Below are 25243 nucleotides of genomic sequence, written 5' to 3' on the forward strand. Positions count from 1 at the left end.
TATGAAACGTACCTTTAGCTGCATAAACAACATGATTCCCAGATAACTATTTAAGTTACATATATTACTTTTCCTTCAAAGTTCAACTTAACATCATTTTGCAAAGTTTAAGGGTGTAATCCCAACCTTAGTCACTGCTAAACATGATAGACGATTCACTAATTCACATCCCTTGCATGGACCTCGTTAGAGCACCTTACGTCCAAGAAGTTTATAAACATGTCATTTATAAATATCCCATTTTAGCTGCTTCCTAATCCCAATTGGCCATTGAGGTTGTTCGCTCTTTACTTCTCGAAGGACTTGATTACTGATTGCATGTCGTTCTCCCAGTTCGCTTCTTTCTTGCAAGAAAAATGCTCGCTTGTATGGAAATGGACTGCTATTTTTGCAAATGATTGCTAGAATCACTACTGTATCCAATATTAGCCTGCTGATTCATGGGTGGTTCTTCATTAGGATCAATATCCATCATAAGCTGGTCGGTAATAACACTTTCTGAGGAAGACTGCGGTACATGTTGTGGTGGCTGTGGAGAAACCAAATACTGGTTTAGAGCAGCATCATATGCACCGCCAGTTAGGCTTCCTCTCATACGTCCTGTAGGCCGCCAGCTCTCATCATATTGAATCTCAGGCAACTGATTCAAGATTGATGAATGCACTACCCCATTTGTATCAGCAGCTGTTGAAATGGATGTCAATCTGGAGATGGGGGGATTTCTGGATGTCCATGGTTGAGCTGCTGCCTGCGTGATATGTGGGGAAGATACCAGCACGTTGCGAGTAGCCGTGACAGTTCTCACTGAATATGTAGGATGATGGGATGCTTGCTGGACCAAACCTGCAGGTACAGCAGAAGGCTGTGAAACCTCGGGGATATTTGCAGAATGATGCCTTCGGTGATATACTATGTGATTGGGATCAGGATTACAAGTTTTTGTTCCTTGCAGTTGGCCTTGTGGTGCCTGATTCGTACTCAGGCTTGGTGCTGGAAGGCCAACAACCGACAACTGTGATGACTTACTGTGGTGGTAGTGTTCCTGGTGAAACCAATTTGAACAATCATCTCAACTAGATAATTTCAACCAAAGATTTGACAATGAAAATACACTTTTTATAGAAATTACAACAATCCTTATCATATGAGAGAAACTAGAGAGATATATTACACAAATTCAAGGAGAGAGTATACAAAGCAAAAGAGAATAAACCGCTTGTTGAAGGCACATGTCCAAGACCATGTCCTAAAGCTGATGTGTATGACGACATTGTGCAACAAAACAACCAAAACATATAAATTAACAATGTCAAGTAATTAAGAAAGGAGAAAAACCAGTAATAGCAACCATGCTAGGCCCAAAGGCTCTTAGTTTTTAGCCATTTTTAATGTATAAAAATGACATATGAGAAGATAAGGACCTAGAAAACAATAGCATCAGAAGCCATTCGAGTGTACATAGTACCCATCGGTGGATCTACCCAACCTAAAGTAAATCTAGCATAAGGTCAAAATGATATGCAAAATCCTTATTATACGCAACCTTAAAATACAAACTAATTTGCTTTGGAAGAGTACGTTCAAAGGTAATGCAAATAATACAACGTACAATGAAATAGCAATGTCTCCACAACCCTGTGGATGCAAATAATACAAACTACATAAGGTTAGATTTTGACAGCTAGAAGATTGCAGACAAAAGGATAAATGATCCACAGCCTCCACTGAAGCCACATCCAAGATTAACTAACAAATCATGAGCTTGTTCTTTCATTAATAATCAAGCATCAAATCATAATTTAATAAGAGACGAAACATTATATCTACAATTTTCTCAACGAGCATGATTGGTATGGAAGTGAGCGTATTCGCCTTTTGCCACATGATTGGTATGGAAGTTCAAATTTGAAGATGTCATCTTAAAATAGAGAAAAATAAGCACTACCAGGAAGAAGTGTACTAGAGAATGAGACTTAAAGAGGAACTTGCATGAATGATCGAGAAGATGGGAACCACCTAGAGGAAGAGGGCAAATATACTTATGTTTAGAAATATTTAATTTTCAACATAAATGTAAAAGATGCTGTTGCATCTTTCTGTTTTGATAACTACTTTAATTTTTCCCAAGATTTTGATTTATTCTCATTCTTTTGAGTGATTCCAACCAATTTGAGTCATTTGACAGATCCTACTAAATCTCAATGACACCAACCTTCAGTATCAAATATGACTTCTTCAAATTGGTAATTGTGCCTTGACTCTACAGAGATGAGTCAATCTTAACTTCATACATCTAGGGACTATAAACAACTATGAACATAAAAGGCACCTTAACAAGATGATGATAATCTCATGCAAGGTATGTCAACATAGATAGAATCATCTTTCCAACAAGAAATGCTTATCAACTACAAGCCATTTCACTATAGTTGTTAACAATGCTAGATTGTGAGCAATGCCACTTGCAATAATTCAAATTTAGTAGATTACCTGGGTCATGGGGTGATGATGCAACAATGCTGAAGGTACATTAGAAATATTTGAGGGTTGATCTATTTGCATCTCCTCACTGACTGAACCAAGTCTATTAGCCATTACTGTTATACAGAATATGTTTGTAAGATAAAGAAAAACTTTCTTTAACAGAAACTTTAGTGTTAGCAATCATAAGACTGAATCTCAACAAACCTGACTGCACCTTTCGTGATGAATTGTGTGATTGTGAATGTGAAGGGAGCGCCTGAATTGCTGTTAGAGTTCCACTAAGATGTCTTGGTATAGTTGGCCTACCTGTTTCATTTGTAATTACAGCACCAGCCACATGTGATGACTGTAATTGCATATTTTCAGAAAGTTGTATCATTTGAGATAGGGTATATCGTGGAAGTTCAGGAACTGTTGGACCTCGAACAAAAGCTGGAGAAACAGCATCAGTTTGAACAGGGTTCAGCATAACATTGGTCACGTTGTTCTCCAAAATCCTCTGAGTATTAATAACTGCATCATCTATTCTGTCTGATGTGAAGCATGAAAATAGAGGCAAATTCCTGGGCCGAATACCATCACCTGCATAATGAGTTTGATGTGTGCCTACATAACTACTTGCAACTGATGCCCCAGGAGTATGACTGACTGTAAGGCCTTCGTTGTCCCTTAGAGGTTTCCTGTCTTCTGCCACAAAAATATCATTTTCAGCTTTGTCCTCAGGTATTTGCAAACTTACTTCTTGAGTTCTTGCTATATCAGATGTATAATCTTCTTCCATGGTAAGATCTACAGTTGATGTACTATCATCATTCTTGGCACTATCATCCTGAAGTTTGGACCCTTTTTGTGTTTGATTTTCAATCCCATTATGTTCAACATATTTCCATGACCCATCAGCATAAATAAGAATATCATTAACATGATCGCCAACCTCTTGTAATATCTGCATATACAGAAGAAAATAATACACTAGTCCATGTAGTTAACATTGTTACTAAATCTTGAAGTACATGCCTTGATCATTTTTTGATCAACACGCAAGTCAATGCAGCTAGTAGAACTGTTACAGCAAGGACAGCGCCAGCAAGGCTTCCGTGAGTTCATTTCGATGAAATTGTCATAATCAAAACACTGAAAACAAGATCAGAGTCAAAGAAAGGCATCCCTGCTTTTCTGACCTATCCAATCATCCAAAGGGAGTCTAACCTGATGATGTTTGCAGAGATATCCTTTAACAGGAATCTTGATACGCTTAAAGCTGCATACAGTACATAGAAAAACTTTTCATGATTACTAACCATTCGAACTCTCTCAGGAAAAGTTAGAAGTTCATAAACATAGGCATTTCATTGTCATATGCCACTACATCTGGTAAACAAAAAAACTGGAAAAGGTGCAGTCAATTTAAAAGCTAGAAGTCTCTATGCATCAAAGCTTTATACCAACTCATCTAATTAAGATTACGGTGAACCAAGAGCTATAGAAAAATATTGAGACCGCCATCAATAGAAATATTGTGCTTTTAATTAGCCCAGATATGCAGCCGCCATTCAGACCATCACATTATTGAATAGCCGACCTCACCTAGTGGGATAAGACTAGGTTGTTGTTGTATGCAGCCGTCATTCTTATAACATGTGTCAGAAAATTGGCTAAACATGTAGGACCTTGTACCTACTGCTGCCCTGGGTGTCTTGCTAAATCAAAACAGAGAATTTTGATCCTATACTTTAGTTAGAACAAAGTGACTAGTAGCCTTATTCAGTTTGGCAGATTTCTAACTAAAGATCTGCTATTAATAATTCAATAATACTAATTATAATAGGTAGTAACAATAATAATGAAAATATAATTATATCATATAAGATTATAATAGGTAGCAGTAATAATACTGAAAGATTTAATGATATCATATAACAAACTTAGATCATCTAGCATTTAAGAATATACTCATTGAACTATATATATATATATATATATATATATATATATAGTTTTCATTATTACAATCCTAATCAGAAGCAGTGTACAGTTAGGATTTGGGATTGACCAGTCCAATGCTGATACCAATTCTGCTAACTGTGTTTTCATGTACTGCTGGACTATACAAGGTGCAAGATAGCATTTCTTATTGATTGATTCACTTTGACTAATAAGCAATAGCATCACATCAAGAAACCACTATCAAATCCACTATACATAACTAAGAATAGCACTGACCTTATTGGGCAATTTAGTGTTATTCTTGATGGTCCTTCAATTACATCAAGATCTGAAGTTAAATCATGCAAAAGACTTAGTAGAACATCTTAATTTTTAAATCAACAGTTAGTTGACACAATTAATTGCATACAATAAACCTCAGAAAATATCTTTGATGTATCTAGTGAAATATTTTTTGTAGTGTTCTCTATACAGAAGAATCTACAACAGCATGCAATGACCTAGATGTTGGATCAAACTAGGAAACTGTACATTAAATTAAGTCAAACAATCATGAACAATATGCTCTACTTTAGCCTAATCAGGTAAAATCTCAGACAAACATAGATCAAGAGATCTTACATTACAGAAACAATTCAGAGTACACATATGTACAATGTGTGAAAGCATCATGAAAGCATTCAGTACAATGGGGGATTCAACATGAAATGATTATTCTTATACCCTGCTAACATACATGCTCAATTACATAAATTCATGCTACTATTACACTATTACATGTTGATTAGTGTTTATGATCCATGTAGTTCCCTTTTTTTCTGAGGAAGGGGAAGACCAATGGCTGATTCATATAGTCTTGTTCACATGTTAATCATGTTTTCCTGTTATATGACCATTCAACATGAAATATGTGTAGTATTTGTTATAGAATGTATTGTTTAAGGTGATACCAATTATTCATGTGCTACAAGTATCAATGATGAATAAGCTACTATGCCTTGTTGACCTCTAGCCTAGATCATATATAGCAGCTATATCTTGACAAGTCCTTTAGGACAATGAGATGATTTAAGGACCCAGGTGATAGCTCAATCTCAACAATGAATTAATAGGTATGTTGATGTTCCACGTTTTTAGTGACAACAGCCATCCTATGCTTGTGCAGGCATCATATACCCTTCTATGGTATTAATGAAGGAGAAAGTCCTATTCTCAAACTGTTTTCATAGCATTTAGGGGGACCAGGATCATTGTCATCCTAGCACAGGTGTTGAATTGATGCCTTATGTGTGGACTCAAGGTGGCATTGATGTATGACTTGTTAGCATGGACTTGCACTAATGAATGAGCAGGTATTGTGATAGCATGGAGTTGCATTGGTGTCTGGTATGAATACAGTGACAATGTGGCTATATTTGGTGCATCATTTTAGCAACATATACTGAGGTGCAGTATGACATTGTAGTGTAAGATGCATGGTATTGCATGTATTAGTAGCATTCATGATTCTGGTTTGAAATGCATCAATTTGATACTTGCAATGATATTGCTCAGTTTTTCCTTTCTGACTTTCTTTGCCTCCAATTTCAGGCAAATCTGTCAAGTTGGTTATACTGGATCTATCAGGAAAGTTATGATTTTGTGATTGTTTATCCATGCAGAATGTTATGCTATCCTCAAGTATACTGACTTTGGGCAGGGCATGATATTAAATTATAATTTCAAAGAAACAAAAGGAACTATTGCTGTATCAATATTCACCTATATAATCATTCTCTCAAGTCCTCAATCCACATCATATCTTATATGAATAAACAAAACACCAAAATGGCAGCAAAGTCTGTTTCCTTGCCTGAAACAGGATTTTCAATCACTGGATGAGCATAATCTGGCAACTTTGGAGTACTTTTAATCGTCTTGCTCATAAAGGCTATTGCAATAATGTAATTACCTGTTTTTGAATTGGAAAACATCTTAAGATTACATGCAGATTCTTAAGAACAAGGTACGAGTAGTATAACTTAATGCAAATTGAAACTTGAATCAGCGTACTGCTAAAATATCCAATAGCCTGGATAATGTTTGTGCCATACTTGAGCATCTTGGTAACATCAGTAGGAAACTGAGGCCCTGTATCCTGTTCAATATGCCAAAACAATATAATGATGACAAAATTTTCCTTTTAACGCTGGCAAACAATAAAAAAAAGTCACAAGCAGATCCGAGGAGTTACTGAAGCCCACAAACCATTGCAACGTTTGTCCTCCTTTCAACGCCCTTTCCATTTAGCAAAAAACTGCCATAAAAAGTAGGAGGTTTATTTATCAACTTGCTTAACTTCAACTGGAGCTGCGAAGACATACCTCACATGCGGGGGGCTTATAAGAGAAGACGATGATTCCAAATTATCTGTTTGAGCAACAAGCAGGTACTGCACAGAGAGCAAATCATACCCTAGCATCAAGCTCATCTTAGAATAACTTCTACTGCCAAAAGGCACAAGAACTTACTAGTACATTACAATGTTCATGCAATTTTGAGATTAAACCAAAAAACTAATGTCTACTCATATAAAATGGATTTTTTTTCCCTTTTTTTTTTGTTTCACCAAAATAGTTATTTGAATTGTTATCTTATTAACTTCTATTATTGTGGCACATTGACTCTCAAAACCTCAAACACAGCAAGCAAATCAAAACATGCTGATAGGCAACTGGTTAGCGTTGACAACACCATCAAATTAGACAACCATGCCTTGAACAAGTCTAAAAGGTAGATGTACAATCAAACGCAATCAGAATTAGAAACCTTTATTTAGTTTAATGCAATGTCAATCATTTTAAACTTTTAAAAAAAAAACATGTTTATTGGGAAATATATAAATAGCTAATATATATTTGAAAAAAATATATATTTATTGGCTAAATCAGAAATTCAGAATGAAAAGAAAGAACACTAAAGATTGATGACCGATTAACTCTAAAATTAAGCCATGGTAACCAATAGAAGATTTGTAAGGATAACAGGAAAAGAAACAATATCCAATTATGAAATGAAAACATAATTAAGAAAAAGACAAAAAAAAATGTTCATCTACCACATAATTGAAGATAAAGAGAAGGAATAGAACAATGAAGTGACCAAACACTCAGAAATGGGGACAAAGAGGAATGCCCATGCAAAGCATAAGGTTGCTAGATAAATTTTCAATATGATCTGTGTTTCATTTTCTACAATATGACTGCAAAAAATAAAGTGGAAAAATCTTCACTCATCTAAGGTAGAATATTACAAAATCCAACTAAAGAGGCCTACTTACAATCTTCTCATCCACAGGAATGTTCCTTGATATGTGGAAATCAGTCATTAGGATATCATAACCAGGCTGCAAGAAATTGTACCCGTGAATGAATATGGCAATTTGAGAACCAACTTAACAGGATTTCTACAGTAGATTAAACAAAACTTAAGATAATGATCCAAAACAAAGATAAATTTAGTATCTAGCAATACACGATCTCTAAATCTAGGACATATAAAAGAAATTTGCTTTTAACTAAGGTTTGTGAACTACTTGATGCATGCAATACAGAGTGGAAGAATAAAATGAGCACAAATGTCACACATGCACAAAGAAATTAAAATCTAAAATAAACTCTGATTATCCCCAAGCCGAGTACATATGAAACATGCATGATATTAAATTAGAAAAATCATGGCTAAAAACATGAATGAAGTTTCACATTGTCAAGCATAACATACTAATCATTTCAGAATTTTTATTCCATAACCAGAAAACCATTTAGTATTCGAGAAATGAACAGTTCTTATCATTAAGATCCAAATGAAAAGCAAGCAAAAGTTTATTCACAACAAAGACAAACTGAGTTAAGCTATTATTGTCAAGAGAGTGCATAGCTGACACCTGAGCTTTCAACAGAGTACCAAATTCAAACTTGAACTACAAAATTTTCCATCCTGCTTCTCTATCTCAGGTAACCTAATAATTAGTAACTCCATAAAACATACCAACAGAACTAGACAGAAAACACCACCTGACAACACCTGATAATTACCAAGGATATGAATTTTATACTCGGCTCATGTAGTAAATTCTACCGCTCTGCCCAGTTCCATTGGGTTGCCCAATGAAAGCAAGGTTCAAAATCACAAACCATGCCAGAGTTTAAGACTTTGATTGGAATGATATTATTTTAGTATCGTATTGGGTTCAAAATATGGTGTTGTTGGAGAATTGGAGGGGAATGATGAAGAAGATGAAAACAAAAAGATAGAACAACTATTAACTAAGTTTACACTATCTCCTCTAGAACGATACAATTTTGATATTGTTTTGTAGAACCATAAGTTATATAAGATAACAAACATAAATGATACAAAACTCATCAACATAATTGACATGATACATGATAAATTGTCTATGCTGAATAGTACCATGTTTCAATAATTTATTGAAACGATATGTTTTGACTGTGCCACCTAGCACAATATGAGATTTCAAATCATGGAATGAAATGTCGTTCTGTGCCACCCGGCACGAACGATTTTTACCATTCCGCCGAGCGGACGAAACCGGCACCGGAGGCGTTACCGTCTCGGATGCGTCGCAGGTGGCGCCAGAGGAGTCGCGGGATGCCTCCAGCAACGGCGGAAGTGTCGAGACGCTTCCGAAAGTGTCGAAAGCTTCCCACGACGCCTTTGGCTTTGAAGGCGTCGCGGGACGCCGACGACGCTTTCGGCGCCACCGGACGCGTCCAGCGACACTTCCGCCGCTGCGCGCGTCCCTGTGCGATCCGTCGCGACGGCCTACGTTTCTTTTCCCATATTTTCTATTTAATTAATTTAAACAATTCGTAAAGGAGTTGTGATATTTCGAACAGACTTTTATAAAGTCTAATTAAATTATCCTAATAAAATATATAAAAATATATATTTAAAATTAAAATAAATTTAATAAATTTTATTAATTAATATTTTAATATTTTATTTTTTAATGTTTTAAATTTCATTTAAAAATTTTTAAAACATAATAATTCTGATTTATATTCTAATATTTTTTTATTTTATATTATTTTAAATTTCATTTAAAAATTTTTAAAAATTCTTTAAAAATTCTAAAAAAAATTAAAAATATATATAAATTAGATTTATATTCTGATAATTTTTTATTATTTTATAATTTTTTTTACTTGATATTTTTTTACTATTTAAAATATATTATTTAATTAATAATTAATTAAATTAATAAACAGTTAATTTATATAATTATTATATATAAAGTAATATAGATAGATCAATTTTAATTCAAATTATTGACAGATCGATTTTATTTGAAGAAAACTATATTAAATTATTTTTTCTAACAATATTAAATTGTTCAATAATTAAAAACTTATACAAAATCAATATACAACGTATTTTTATATACACCGTAAACATATTTATCTTATAATTACTATATATAAATAAAAAATACCGAAACTTTATCGGCATGGCACAATACAATACTAAAACCATATCACTCTGGTCTAAGACCAAAACCTCGGCACGGGTCAAAATTTTAAAACTTGTTTCAAATCACGACTGAAGTTACTAATTTCCTAGCTATTAGTGGGAAGTCAACTTTTGAGTTTGTGTATGAATGAAGTACTCTACTCTGGTGCACCTATATCATTTTCACTATAATATAACCTACTATATAACTTTTCAAGCACAGATATTTAAAAAAAAAAAAGACAACAACACTAAAATGAATTAGATAAAGTATATTTTTGGTGGTCTTGTCAAACATGACATGGTATATGGATCATCCTCTCTTTTTATACAAATTTGATATTCATATAAAAGGATTAAATTGGAAATATAGGACACTGGCTAGCATATAAATCCTTGATGAATTAGAAGTCCGTAGTGTGAAAATAACTATAGAAAGAAAAACTGTGACTGACTTAAAAAGACATAAGAGAATAAATATTAGATCAAAATCACAATATTACAATGAGGACGTGCATTTCATGAACTTCAATTCAGGATAGGTTAGGATGTATATCACCAGACCTTTGCTGTAAAAGAAACAACTAAATGACAAAACTTCAACTGGGGATAAAACCTGCAAATGGAAGGACCAAAAGTAACAAATAGCAGAAAGTACAGCTATGAATGAAAACATTACTGTATAGAGCATATGAATCAACAGCACTTAAGCAAAGATGATTAGAATTCTCAAGCATGATAGAATATTCATGAACTAGAAAAGTAAGAATTTTCAAAAAAAAAATACAATTCCAGACACCAAGACACAGAATCTCAGACCATTCATGTACTTATGGATGATCAGCAAACACCATAGATTTGAAAGCACAACAAACTCAAACTGAATGAGTAATGCAAAAAACCATTTATTTAAAAATCACAATTCCACTTGCAAACATCATGTCTTCTAACTCTAGGCATATGTTTAATTTGAGAGAAAAGAAAGTACACTTTCACTGAAATGCTAATCCTGTTAGTCAAGCGATTAATCATAGAAATAATAAAACCATTAATTTTGGAGCACTGAGGTAAATATCTGGTTGAGAAAGAAATAAATATATAATAAGATATGTGATTATAGCACTCACAGAAAAGTTCACAACAGAATGGAATTGTGAAGTTACAGAACACTAGTAAGGGAATGTTAAGTAGTCAAGAATAATTGGAGCATTATCAATCAATAGTCAATATCAGAACTATTTAATTTTTGTTCTGAACAGATAGACACACTGATCATCGAACGACAGAAGATTTGAGGGAGAATAAGAACCCAAGTGAGTTCTAAGAAGAGAATGGCACGCCAGACACAAAGAATTAGCTAGTCATAGCAAGATCAAACTAATAATCAACATGTTCACTCACCACTATTGATGCCTAGCAAGGATAAACTGAAAAGCAAAGGGCAACCCCGTCCCCGTGCATGAAGCTCCCGCCAATGCAGATCCGGGGAAGGGTCGATTGTACGCAATCTTAACTACCGTGCTTTGTAAGAAGTTGTTTTGTGACTCGGAACCCGTGACCTCCAAGTCACATGGCAGCAACTTTACCATTGCGCCAAGGCTCCTCTTCAAGGATAAATTGAAGTGGCAAGAAAATAAGAAAGAGAATACTACAGAATTAGAAAGGACAAGATATTAGCTACTAAGTTGTGTTTCCCAGCAGTGATAGAAAGTGGGTAAGAAAAAATGTTTTCAAGGATAGAAGGTGGGTGGAAGAGGAAATGTTCATATCTAGTAGTAGTATGCCCGAATTAACCACGTTCCCAATCCCCGTATTCCCACATAAAGCAGATTTACTTTGCAGCTTTTGCCCAAATATGTGTTAAAAGCAAAAATACAGCACAATAATAAATGAAGAGCATAAAGGTCGGCAGACAGAAAATTACAGAAATTGCAATTGATGCTTGGTTTTACATTTTAACCAGTACCATCCCATACCAATCAGACTGTATCAGTCCTAGTTCTTTACTAATACTTTTGTTTGCATTGGGCAGTGCTCAGCTCACATTCTACTAGTTCATGCCAAGACCTTACGTCGGCACGAAACTGACACTTGGAACTATGGATGTATAATAGGTTTTTAGTCTTGTCTTTTTTTCCTTTTTTACACAAGTGTAGCAATAAAATTTAAAGCCACCCATATTCTGATAAGACTAGAAGAAAGCTTCAAATATGAACCATAAGTAGCTTTACAATTGAAAAATATAAGTCAACTAAATACTATCCTAAGTCTTTTATATTAACCAATAAGGAGGATACAAACTTCCCATGAGAACAATTAACATCATACCTAACCATGATCTTGGAAATAGCATCTTGAGGATTGCCAATGATGGAATCATTAACGGACATACAAAAGCTGCTAGATAGCTATGAACCAACATCACAGTAATTAGGATTAGTGAAGTTAAGCTAGAAAAGTACAAGTGTAAAATTGTGCTGAAATTATTGAACCTCATTTGACATGCAGAGAAGCTCATCAGCATCTGGTTTAAGAAACCATCTATTTTTACAAGCATTCTGCATAACCCATAAAAGAATAACCTAGTCACAGAATAGTTTGTGTAGTGTTGTACTCGTCCACAGGACCACACTATAATGAACAATGTAACAGAAATATGCAGAATTCTAACTAACACAACTTATTCAGCAAGTGGTACAAGTACACAAGGATATCTGAAGAAAAAGAATATAATCAAAATTTAAAATCTCGTGCCCAAGTTTCAGTCGCAGACTAGAACGATACGATTTCAATATCGTGCCATACCGATATAATTTCAGTATTTTTCAAATATAAATATAAATGTATATTAATATTTAATTATTAAATATGTTTTATATTTTGAGATGTTAAATTTATATTTTAATATTTTCTCATATGATAATGCCTATTAAATTTTTATAAAAAAATAGTTTAAAAATAAGTAATTCTTACAATTCAAAACTAAATTTTAAATTATAAAATTATTTGAAAATCTTAAATTATTTTTTTAATGTATTTGTAAATTTTTAATTTTAAAAAATTTATTTGAAATGTTTAAGAATTATATATTTTTTTAATTTTTTAGATTATTTTAAATTTATGTTTAATTTTAAAATTAGTTTAAAAAAAATAAATTATTTTATAAAATATTTATTAAAATTTAAAATTATTTAAAAATTTTGAAATGATTTTTAATATTTTATAATTATTATTAATAATAGTTTATTTATAAAAAAATAAATATTTAAAAAATAACTAAATAAAAAAACTAAAAAAAACACGATTACAAAGACCATCACTACACCGCGATCCCCGCGGAGGGTTTTAGGAATATATATAATATTTTATTAAAAAAATTTAGAATTTTAAATTAATTTTTATATATTTTAATGGGATAATTTAATTAGGATTTTAAAAAACATAATTATTTATTTAAATTAGAGATAATTAGATCATTAAAAAATAATAACATAACTAAATAAATAAATAAAATTTTTATTATATATTTTAAAAATTAAAATAAATAAAATATTTAATTAATTAGATAATTTTATTAGGATTTAATTAAGCTATCCCAGTGTTCTAAAATACGCCCTAGGCAGGCGCTTAGCGGCCGACAACTACACCGGAAAGGTCGGCCCAGCCACCTAGGCGGTGTTGGGCGGTATGGAAATTTTGATTTTTTTTCATTTAAAACCCTAAATCGCTCACGCCGGTTTGACTATCTCGCCTCCTCCGCCTCTCGCCTCCTCTAGAAGACTGCTCAACAATCGGTAAGTTTTCAATTTATGTAATAATTTTTTTCCCTCCCGCAACACTTCCGGGTCACGGGACACGTCCGGTGGCGACAGACACATTCGCCATCGCCGCTGGAAGCTTCCGACAGCACCGAAAGCTTCGCTGGAGGCTTCCGGCAACACTAGCAGCGCCAGCGTCGGACCCGTCACCAGAAGCTTCTGGTGACGGGTCCAACGACGGCGGCGGACGCGTCCGAGAAAGCGTTCGTCGCCGTCGGGCGCGTCCCCCGTGGGTTCAACGCTGGAGATGTTTTTGTTTTTAATTTATTTATTATCTATTTAATTAAACAACTCCTCACTTAAATAAGATAATTTCAATATGCTTTTATACCCCTAATTAAATTATCCCAACAAACTATATAAAAAATATATCTTCAAAATTAAAATATTTTTATTAATTTTATTAATTTATTTATATTCTAATAATATTATATTTAAAATTTAAAAAATCTCATAAATATTATTAATTAATTTATATTATAATATTTTATATTTAAAATTAAAAAATTCTAATAACTCTTATTAATCTGTATAAATCATATTTATATTTAAAATTTTATAAAAAAATTTAATAAATTTTATTAATTTATATAAATCACATTTATATTCTAATAATATTTTTTATTGATTTATATTACTTTTTATTACTGATTTATATCCCAAATTTATTCTTAAATCACATTTTAGGTTATCACAATTACAATGGCAAGCAATCCATCTTCAACGGCGTCCGTCACTCAATCCGAATATAGAATTCTTAGGAGAAAGTCAAATGGCATTGGATGGAAGTATGGGATGTTGATTGATCCTAAAAACCTCAACAAAATTAAATGCAACCTATGTGAAAAAACGATGTTAGGGAGTGTATAGGATCAAGGAAACATAGGAAATTTACCTGAAAATATATCTAGTTGTCGAAAAGCATCACAAGAAGTGCAAATTCACTATTTTAGAAGGGAGAAACAGAAAGAACAAAATAATGAAAGAACAAAGTTGTAGAGCGGTGACTATTTCTCTAGACGAAGAAGAAGGTCCTGAAATTGAAGAGATGGATGGAATTAAAAAACCTCTTCCACTTGACCCCATCAATAATTGCTCTAGAAAATGTAGGTTCCAATGGAAGTAAAGTGCTTCGTCAAAAAAACATAAATAAAGCTCTTTTCAAAAATAGAACTCAACAAGTTCAGCAATATGTTGGGAGATGGGTTTATGAAAATGGAATCTCATTCAATGTTGTTGATAATGATAGCTTCAAGCAATTAATGGAGGCAATGGGTTAATTTGGACCAGGATTCAAGCCTCCAACTCAATATCAGCTTAGGGAGCCATTGTTGAAAACCGAAATTGAAAGAGCAAAGCAACTTTAGAAATATGAAAAAGAATGGGCAAAGAATGGGTGCTCGATCATGACAGATGCATAGAGTGATAAAAAAGAAGCATCTTAAATTTGTATGTTAATTGCAAGTTGGGTACTATATTTTTAGAGTCTAAGAAGTCTTCAAACGAGGTACATACAGCTGAACTTATTTTTGAGTATGTTGATAAATGTGTTGAACAAGTAGGAGCCCAGAATATTATTCAGATTGTAACAAACAATGTCACCAACAATATGGTTGCAGCTAAATTGATGAGAGAAAAGAAACCTGGATCTTTTAGAGTTCATATGCAACTCACTGTTAATCTCATGATTGAAAGCATTGACAAGCTTTCACTATATAAAAAGGTTATTGAGCAAGCCAAGTCTTTTACCATTTTCATTTGCGCTCACCATAAGATTTTGTCTTTGATAAGAAGTTTCACGAAGAAGAGAGATATAGTCGGCCAGGAGTTACCAGGTTTGCATCAAATTTTCTCACATTGCAAAGTTTGATTGAAAAAAAATCTAGTTTAAGGGTCATGTTTACAAGTGATGTGGAAGAAATATAAATGGTCAAAAACAAACAAAGGAAGATTGACTTACTCTACTGTTATGAGCATGAGAATTTAGAATAGTTTGACACTTTGTTTGAAAATATTTGCTCCTTTGGTAAGAGTTCTTCGATTAGTAGATGGAGATAAAAAGTTATTCATGAGGTTTCTATATGGGAAGTTTTTTCAAGCTAAAGAAGATATCAAGGTGGCCCTGAACAACGTGGAATCAAACTATCAGTCTATCATAGTGATTATTGAGTCAAAAGTGAAGAATAGACTTGATACATCATTGCATACGATTGCATTTTTGTTGAATCCCTATTTTTACTATAAAGATAATTCTATTGCTCTTTATGAGGAGATCGCGATGGGGATTTTTGAATGTATGGAAATTTTGCATGCCAATAAGTTAGATCTATTATTAATAAGGAATTTGTAAAATACAGAGAGACAAGACTAGATTATTTGGAAAAATATTGGCATCAAAAGCATGTGAAAAAAATAATGATACATTTGATCCATGTACATGGTGGAGTACATACGGTGCTCACACACCCAACTTGCTAAGAGTGACATTGAAGATACTTTCATTAACTACAAGTTCATCTAGGTGTGAAAGAAATTGGAGTGCATTCACAGGAGTAAGCTTTAAACTTTAAGTCTTTAATTAAAGTAAAGTATTAATTTTTAAAGTTTGATATTCATGTTACTAACTATAATATTTACTCTCTCTTTTTTTTAGATTCATAAAAAAAAAAATAGGTTGGATGTCAACAGATTGAACAATCTAGTATTTGTCCAATTTAATACTAGATTGTTGAACAAACAAAAATGAGAAAAAGAAAGGAATGTCGATGTTCTTGCAAAAGATGCTTCAAATTCACAAGGTTGGATTGTGGATGGTGAAGAAGATGATGAAGTTGAACTAGATTCTGGGCTCACATGGCAAATGGTTGATGAAGCAAGTGGAGCAGATGAAAATCTACAACTCCGAAGAAGGTCTAGAGTAAGAGAACTTCACAAGGATGATTTTGCATCCGAAGAAGAAGAGGAGGATCACAATGATGATATAGAGTTTGTGTCTGATGAAGAACAAGTTGATGAAATTTATGAAAAAGTAGAATAAATTTGATGTTGAGTTTGTGTCCGATGATATTGAGTTTGTGTCCAATGATATTTTATTAGTTGTGTAATTTTGAACTCATTTTAAATTTGATGTTTATTGTGTTGGGATTATAATATGTGATTTATTATGTAAATTATGTTGATACCGAGGAATCCGCCTAGTCCCCGCCTAGATGGCCTAAGCGCTAGGCGTTAGTCTTGAACCTTGAATTATCTTCATTCATCTAGGAATTGTTTTAATTAAAAAAAATATTTAATTAAAAAAACTGACCACGATCCACCGGCCGCGCCATGGGGTGGTGCGGCCCTTCTGATGGGGTCATGGGGTCGCACGGCCCCTCCGACGTGGCCGCAGGTGGTCGCACGGCCCCTCCTACGCGGCCATGGGTGTTGTGACGCCTCCACAGCTACCACTAGGATAGGTGTCAGATTAGTGCCGGTGCCGGTCCGCGAGTGGAACGAAATATTTCACCCGTTTCAACCAGCTCGGCACGAGATCTCAATCCCTGAATAAAATACACAATGATTACTTGTCATTTAATCCCAGTGTTGTTGAATTCAAAATCTGGATCATTAGGCATGGGATCAATTTTGCAGTGAGTGTCCTTCACTTGCAAACCAACTTCATAGAGTGAAAGTGCTAGAGTATGTTAACTGTAGTCACCTTTAGATGTTTTGTGTTCCTGGGGGCAAAAACTAGATCTCTTGCAAAAGACCTCCTACATTTCATTCTCTTACAAAGCCCAATCACTGTCAAACACTAAATTATCTCTCTCTCTCTCTCTCTGTTAATCATAATCATCGTAGGAGTAAAAAACAGACCTCTTTCTGGACCTCCTACATCTTGTTGTCTCTAAGAAAACCCTTCCAGTGTCACATAGGTACACACTAACAACCACACTTGCTCTCTCTCGCTCCTCTTTGTTCATCAAAATCATCATCATCATCATCATCAAGCTTTCCTAGCTGTTTAGGATCGGCTACATAAATATTGTCCCTCTATTAAGTTTTATGCATGGCTATATTACTAGTAATATTCAAATTGATTAAATCATTTTTACTGAAGCTACACCTAATTCATCATCAAGTCATCCATGCATATTTTTAGATTACTTTTTTAGTACTTCCACACATCAATTCACATTCTCACTTGGACAACATTATATACTTCTATAGCCCAACGCCTAATCTATAGAGTATGTCAGATCATATGGTCCCATAAAATTTCACCTTTAGCCTAAGGGACACACAATGATCCTCCTCTTGGTTAGAACATAAAATCTTCTTCTCATCATCTCCTAAGACAACCTAAGATCTCCTTCAAATTTTTAAAATGATAATTTGTTGGGAGCATGAATCTTTCTTTCTTGTTTTAGTATTTCACTTTAGAGCTAAATCTCAAAAAAAAAAATGTCTAGTGCAAGAATTATCATCTACCCAAACATTTAAAAGGAGAGACAAGTGGTAAACTACTCATTAATTTCCTTCTTGTATTCCAAGTGGTAAATTCCTTTATCATAACTTTATCCTCATGTTCCCTTTCATATCACTCATCAATCTCTTAATTTTGTGAATGTTCTTGATCCAGGATATGACAAATTAAGAATCCATTGCTCGCCTCTTTATGTGGTTGTTGATGCCAACTTATTTGAGGCTACATATTTCTTGAATCCATTTGTCTCCATCCGTGCCTTTTCCCCAATTGATCCTACCTTCACCATACTTCTAAGATCTTTCCTACCAACCTCCTTTGCACGTGTATAATCAGCACACTAATATTCTCCACAAGATCCTCAAATCCACCAATAGCTAATTCACCTTTGTCCAAAAACTCTTCATCATTCAGAACTAGATGTAACCCTTGCTGTGAAGAAGAGTAGCTCATCTCGACCATGAATCCCATAGCTTACATTGAGTCCTCCCATCATTCAAGCCCATCTTTCAACAAATTGCCTCAATTTGTATTCTTGTATCTCCAGATTAAACCTGCAAGTTCAGCTCGTACAGGCAACAGAAGAGCAAATTAGTTTGTGCTGGAAAGGAGTCCCCAATTCAATTTTTCCCCGGTGTTAATACTGGCATTGGAAGTAGTAGAGAGAGAGGGGGGGAGAAGTTGGCGTAGTTGATTGTGATGTCGTCATTATTTATTCACCAAGACCAAATACTACATGTAGAAAGCATTGGTGTTACATCAGCAAGCCATCAATCCATCCATCTATCTTTAACACTAAGAAAAACAGTGTTTTGTATTTAGCGACCTATTAGCAACCAAAATTCTTTACCGCAAATTTTTTGATTGCTAATACATTTAGCTACAAAATTAAATTCCCGTCACTAATTTAAATTCGGTGGCTAAATTTAGCAACGGAAATTTAATTTCGTCGCTAAATTAGCTATGGATTTAAAATGTCACTCACTAATTTAGTGGCATAATTAAATTTCTGTCGCTAAATTTTGCCAAATTACTTTATGTTTTGTCCCCGGTCCACGTGTAAATCCACCCTTAACAGTGTCCATCAAGTTCTATGCCTCTGGCAGCTAGTACCTCCCCAACTCTGTCATCGGCTCCATCCGCCTGCTCATCACCATCTTCCACTTCCTCTCCCACCGCCCCGGTTGTGCGATCTTCGAATACAACCTATAATAATTATTTTCGTCACTTAGTATGTGACCCCCCCAAACTTAAATTGTTGGATCCACCCTTGAGCAAATTCCAGTGATTCGTAATATAAGAAAGATATGGATGCTATGTCTACTCCACTCGAATACGACATCTAGAAGCTTGTTTCCCACATCATGGAGGTAAATCGTTTTGTATTGTTGGGTTGGATCATCAAAGTTTAATGCCTTTTTGGATGGAATAGACGTAAAGTGGACGACTTTAAGATGTTCTCTCTTATAGCTCAACTAAATTCAAGAAGAGTTCTCTTCTATGTAGTTATTAAATATTAACAGAGATTTGTAGATGTCTAAAATGGATATAAAAGTGTCTCCTTATATAGTATTCTTGCAGAGAAGGCTTTTCAGGAGCTAACTTCTAGGGCATGATGCTACAGGAGATTAAAGTAAGTGAACTCAAGAAAGTCATTTATATCCTCAAGCATGATTTGTGTTGTCCTATCAAGCAATCGTTAATTGACTTCTAATAAAGAAAATCTAGCCACTCACATTTATCCAACATAGCTTCATAAGTACGATACTATTGGCAATTTATGTCAATCATATTATTTTAACCAGCAGTGACATGTAAGATATCAATGAATAGTCTCTGAAGCTAATTTTCTCATTGAAGAATTAAAAAGTAAGGTTGTCAGGATCAACAGGTCTATATATTCAGATCGTAGGATCAAAGCACTGAATCGTAATATCCAACAATTTAATCAAAGTATTATTCTGTTTATCATATCTTTAATGTTTCAATATATAGTATTATAATGAACATTTTAAACAATAGCATTCCATTTCATGAAGTTTAAATAAAAGTATTCAGATAGTAAATATATGAAAAATACAAGGGTTTTCATATTTCATATTTATATAGCAAGTAGCAACTTTTAATATCAACCTTTAAATTTCTAGTTGAGTGTACATATATTCTATCTGCTCATGATTGTTGGAAACAAGATCCTACATAAAAATGGTACACAAACATAGGGATCAATCTATAGGTCCATAACATCCTAGCCCAATTCATATCCTAGAATCATGTGAGTGAGTCTGAATAGTAAGATGTAAAAAAGCCATACTATTTTCCAAAGGTAAGCATAAGATATAGAAAGGACCTCCTTGTCACATGAAGTACGATATGAATAACCTAAAGAGACATGCCTACTGGTCAAACAATGGACACTCCAAATGTTCTAAATCACATATATGGTAATAAGAAAGTGAAGATTTAGAACATAATTTGTGCTAATAGACTGTAGGGAATTGTTTAATATTACTGTTAAAACCCAGAAATCTTATTTGTTGGTACAGAGAGTCAATCCAAAAGCCCAGACCTGAAGAGTCTCATTAGGAAGTTGTATTGAGAATTCTACACCAAACCAAATTGTCTCTATGTAGAAGGCTACTTTAACATTTAATCTTGTAACTTGTTCTAAGTTCTAACGTTGAAGCAGAATGAAGTTTGTGCTAGTTTGAGGTTATAATTTTAATTTACAAAAAAGAAGCTTGAAAAGTGGGGATTCACAGTAGTGGCCAGGATCCTGCAGTGCTTGTGTACAAAAAATTCCAGCAACATAACACTAGATACAAAATTCAAATTATTTAGGATATAGATTGAAACACCAATATTATCCTAGTAACATCCTAAACAAAAACAGTAAGACTTTATTGACAGTCAATATGAGAAACACAACCCACTTTCTCAACAGAGTTGCATAAGTTATATCCAATCTACCAAGTCATAGAACTTATAGAAACAAAATCAATAGTATAATTTTAAATCAAATTGAATGTTCTCAGAATTAGCATTTATGCTAAAGAAAAATGGGCAAACATAGGAAAACAAATTACCTTGACAGAAATCATCAACACCATTATAGCTGATTTAAGTAAAGGGTCCTTTAAATGTTGGTAAACCTATATAACAAAAAAGTAAGACATGGATAGTTATAAGAAAAGGAATAGCTAGCACAACACAAAATGTCCTATACCTATGATAATATTTGGTCTTTCAGATTAGATTCTCACTACATTAATTTTGGCTGAAATGTTAAACCAATATTTGAAAAGAAATGTTAAACTAATATTTGATATCCTTCCTAACTAACTTACTTGGACTAATCTTCTTATATTCATTTTTAATATATTGCTTAAAAAACTTAAGACTAAATATCTTATTGTTTGTCTCTTCCCACATCAATCCTCTAGAACTAAGAACTTAGCTTTACATCTATATCTTTTTACATATTCTACCATCTTGGAGTAAAACAATCAAAAACTTAGTTTCTTCAACATCTCTCCTTTTTTAGAATAGGATGTTAAAACTCTAAAAAAAAAATTTATCCATAAAATTCCATCACTGTCTATCTAGTGTAACATGAAAAGTTGGTGATATTAATTTTACTCTCTTTCCAGATTTTTTTCTCTATTAATGTGATAATAGTGAATAACAGAACCATAATCTTTCTCTTTTTCATTGCAATATTCATAATTTATCTCTTTATTTTTCACAAATTTTCAGTACCCTATGTTATCCTCAATTTGAGAGGAGCTAAGGGTGAAAGTTTATAGACAAAAAGAATTAATTCCTATGAAAATCAAATCAACTTGTCATCTTCAATCCAGAGCATTAAGTCATCAAAAAACTTTTAATTGTTGCACCAATATTACATATAACTACTCTTATTTTTCCTATTCATGGGACTCTTCTTATGTTACATAACAAGTTCAATTAATATATGCTCTAGCATGGCATTGGATATTTACATGTGCATATAAGTTTAGGCATAATAGATATTTAACTATTAGGCTGCATATTGAAGTCTTTTGCAGTATACAATATTATAATTTTATCCCTGTCGAGTTATTCAATTATGACATTTTGTTTATTGGTAATCAGGTACTAGATATGTGACTAGTTTGGAGTAAAAAATTCCAAGCACAATAAAATTTGTGGGGTTTTGAAAAATTAGAACACAAAAATATTTTTGTCGACAACTTTGTACATTAAAACTTGTAACTAGGTTCTTTTAGCTTGATATATCTATTAGTGAGGTCCATATGAGAAACAGGACTAGGGTTATCCATGAAACTTTCCTAGAGAACATTGAACCCAGAAGAGCACTGATAGAAAGCCATGGCTCAAATTTCCAATTAAATAAGTTCATTTCTATTATCTTTCTCAAAGCACAAATTTCTTTCAGAGCAAAATCCTAGAAATTTCTCAGTATCAAATTGTTTTTTATACAATTTGAGATTAAACAAAGCCTACAATTTTTGAAAAATGATTTGCAAAGGGAAAAATCTCAAGGAAAAGCTCAAGGATAGACACATAAAATGATGAGCCTACAAAAGTGAAAATGGTGGACCATGAATTTATGTGTCTATCCCTGAGCTTTTCCTTAAGATTTTTTCCCTCTGCGTATCATTACTCACAATTTTTTTAGTAAAGAATAAAAGCATCTGTGAACAGATATTTCTAACAAGCATGCCACTAATTCTAAAATGAACATGAATGTTATTGTTGTAATTAGAGAGAAGAAATAGTTTAGCTCCTTAAAGAACCAAAATTATTTCAATTACAAGATGAATAATACGTAACTATATCCTTTTGACATGAACACTTAGTATTACCTGCTTTATCAAAGAGGGAAGACAATTTGAAATTCCAGGATTGTCATTGATTGACAGTGCATAATCAATCCCTCTGTATGTATAAAAGAAATTTCATATTACATAACAACAGAATGATATGGTGATAATATTACACAGATTTTAAAAAATATTTTTTTACAAAGGGGAGTATGAAGAAAAATATAGTAGTGGAAGAAAACAAAAAGAATTGATTATCTGGTGCAATAAAATTAGACATTTATGAAGCAAATGACATCAAGAAAAAATAACATAGTGACAGTTAAGTTGAGAAAAAAGTTGATTTAATAATAAAGAGAAACCAAAACATAATAAGAGAAAACCAAGAATCACTTGTGAATTACAATATCGAGACTAAGAATAACCCTACCATTGCCTTCATGAATTTCAACCAAAACTTGAACTAAGCAAGACGGATGCTAATTTGAGTTTCCACCTGCCTAATTAGATGTTTGTGCGGATTTGTGCATGTGTTTTTGAGTCTTTGCCATGTCAGATTGGTGATTTACCTTTAGCCAAGTTAGACCAAACCATCCCGCCTCTTCCACTTGTTCCCTTTGCTTAAAGTGCACAGAACACATTTGGTAGACAAGGTTTCTTGTACTAAGTACTATTTGCATGGTTATCCTTGCATATTAAATCTTGAATAAGTAAGGCCATATTTACATTGAGAAAAAAGAAGCCACGAGAAAGTTAAATTGAGGGAAGAGAAAAAGTTATCCTTTAAAAGTTAGGTAGGGAAAGAAAGTTGAAGAAATTTTTTCTCTTCCTCATCCTCATAATTGAGTCATCCAATTCAGGCAAAAAAATATCATCAGAAATACTTCACTTGTCGTTGTCAGCACCTCAGCCTACAACTCTAAGCACGTCTGCCACTTCTTCACTTATCATCTAATCTCTACCTTCAAAAGAAGAAAGTTTCATCCCTCCAACAAAACATAGCTATAGAAGTTGCTTTACCTGCTGGTTTGAGATATTAAAGAAGGGACCAGAGGCCTGAAGGGTCAGGTTTTGTTAGTGGAAAGCAACCAATCAAACTGGATTTCACATTGCTCAACTGGAAAATCGTAACCAGGAGGGCCTCCAGTTCCTTGCCATCACTGGTATTTGTTATCCAAATGGGAGCCCATTATTTCCTAGCTACTGTTGAGGTTATCTTTTCAAAGTTCATTGTTGAGTTGATCATATTCATCTAAAGAAAATGCTGCCTGATCTTTCAAGTCATCAATGTCAGGATGTGCCGCCTTAATCTGAAGAACATCTTCATGATTTTTTTCCAAATCACAAAATAATCATAGGAGTTATCCATGTTATATAGTTGATTTGATGTTTGGCATTGTTTATCGTATCAATTTGGATCAGTAGTTTTCCACTTCTATAATTGTACAATATCATCAAAAAAATGAAAGAAAAAAAAAGTTTTTTTTTCAATGACCAAAAGTTACTTTGTCGTACAATCCTAATTCGTCGACCAATTCAACTTATTCCTCCACTGAAATAAAATCAGATATGATCAATCCGAAGCGGAAAATCAATACTGCAAAAATGCCGCGAACATCGACAGGAAAGGAGTGCGAGATGAAAAAACCTGGAGAGGGCAAATATGAGGTGGAAAAGGTCGAATTGGCCCAACTTGACACCGCCATGGAAATAAAGTTGGAGGCGTTCCGCTACAGCCCTGAGGCGGTAGTTGTTCGTAACCACGTTCGATAACTGGTTTTTGAATGCAGCTGCGAGAGCGGCGGCCGACTGCTGCGGCATGTGTGCGGACTGTGTTACCATTCCAGCCCGCGGAAGGTGCGGCAGGGAAGATGTCGCCTGAGGAGCCACCATCGACCTAAGCCTTCTTGTCTACGTTAGGGCTGATTTACGTAATTAATAAAAAAAGATGAAGTCCTGCATATTAATAATTCCACAATGTTAATCCAGCGAGAGATTAATAAATAAAAATATATATTATTATTTTGTAACGAGGCAATTTACTAAATAACCCACTCAGATTTACAAATTGATTAAAAGACACATTATACTTTACCGCCATTATTAGAAGACGCACTTTATTTATTACTCTCATTATTTCTTCTCATTTTTTCCTCTCTCCTAAATATACAATTTCTCTTATTCTT

At 33.6% G+C, this 25243-nt stretch overlaps 1 protein-coding gene across 2 annotated transcripts; it reads right to left on the reverse strand.

Annotated features, from left to right (window-relative positions):
- Positions 1-24993, reverse strand: LOC121985749 (E4 SUMO-protein ligase PIAL1-like). 2 transcript variants are annotated; one of them, XM_042539370.1, is made up of 18 exons: positions 24706-24993; positions 23100-23172; positions 21318-21383; positions 12438-12503; positions 12274-12353; positions 10510-10561; positions 7751-7816; positions 6795-6862; positions 6679-6727; positions 6484-6568; positions 6284-6382; positions 4708-4759; positions 3694-3745; positions 3502-3618; positions 2689-3430; positions 2491-2597; positions 934-1042; positions 1-843 (listed from the first exon to the last, which is right to left on the reverse strand). In XM_042539370.1, the coding sequence occupies exons 1-18, from the start codon at positions 24948-24950 to the stop codon at positions 383-385; spliced, it is 2589 nt and encodes an 862-aa protein (XP_042395304.1). In that variant the 5' UTR covers positions 24951-24993; the 3' UTR covers positions 1-382. The 2 variants fall into 2 exon arrangements, with proteins under 2 accessions (XP_042395304.1, XP_042395303.1); XM_042539369.1 differs by having other exon boundaries at positions 1-1042.
- Between the last annotated feature and the right edge of the window lie 250 nt (positions 24994-25243).

The sequence above is a fragment of the Zingiber officinale genome, chromosome 5B (genome assembly GCF_018446385.1).
Source record: "Zingiber officinale cultivar Zhangliang chromosome 5B, Zo_v1.1, whole genome shotgun sequence".
Lineage (NCBI taxonomy): Eukaryota > Viridiplantae > Streptophyta > Magnoliopsida > Zingiberales > Zingiberaceae > Zingiber > Zingiber officinale.

Coding starts and splice junctions, on each gene's coding strand:
- LOC121985749 (XM_042539369.1), bottom strand. CDS start 24,950: ATGGTGGCTCCTCAGGCGACATCTTCCCTGCCGCACCTTCCGCGGGCT. Junction 10,562..12,273: donor ATTTCCAAGATCATGGTTAG/GTATGATGTTAA, acceptor TTCCATTTGCAG/GTTTTATCCCCAGTTGAAGT. Junction 6,383..6,483: donor GGCTATTGGATATTTTAGCA/GTACGCTGATTC, acceptor ATTCAAAAACAG/GTAATTACATTATTGCAATA.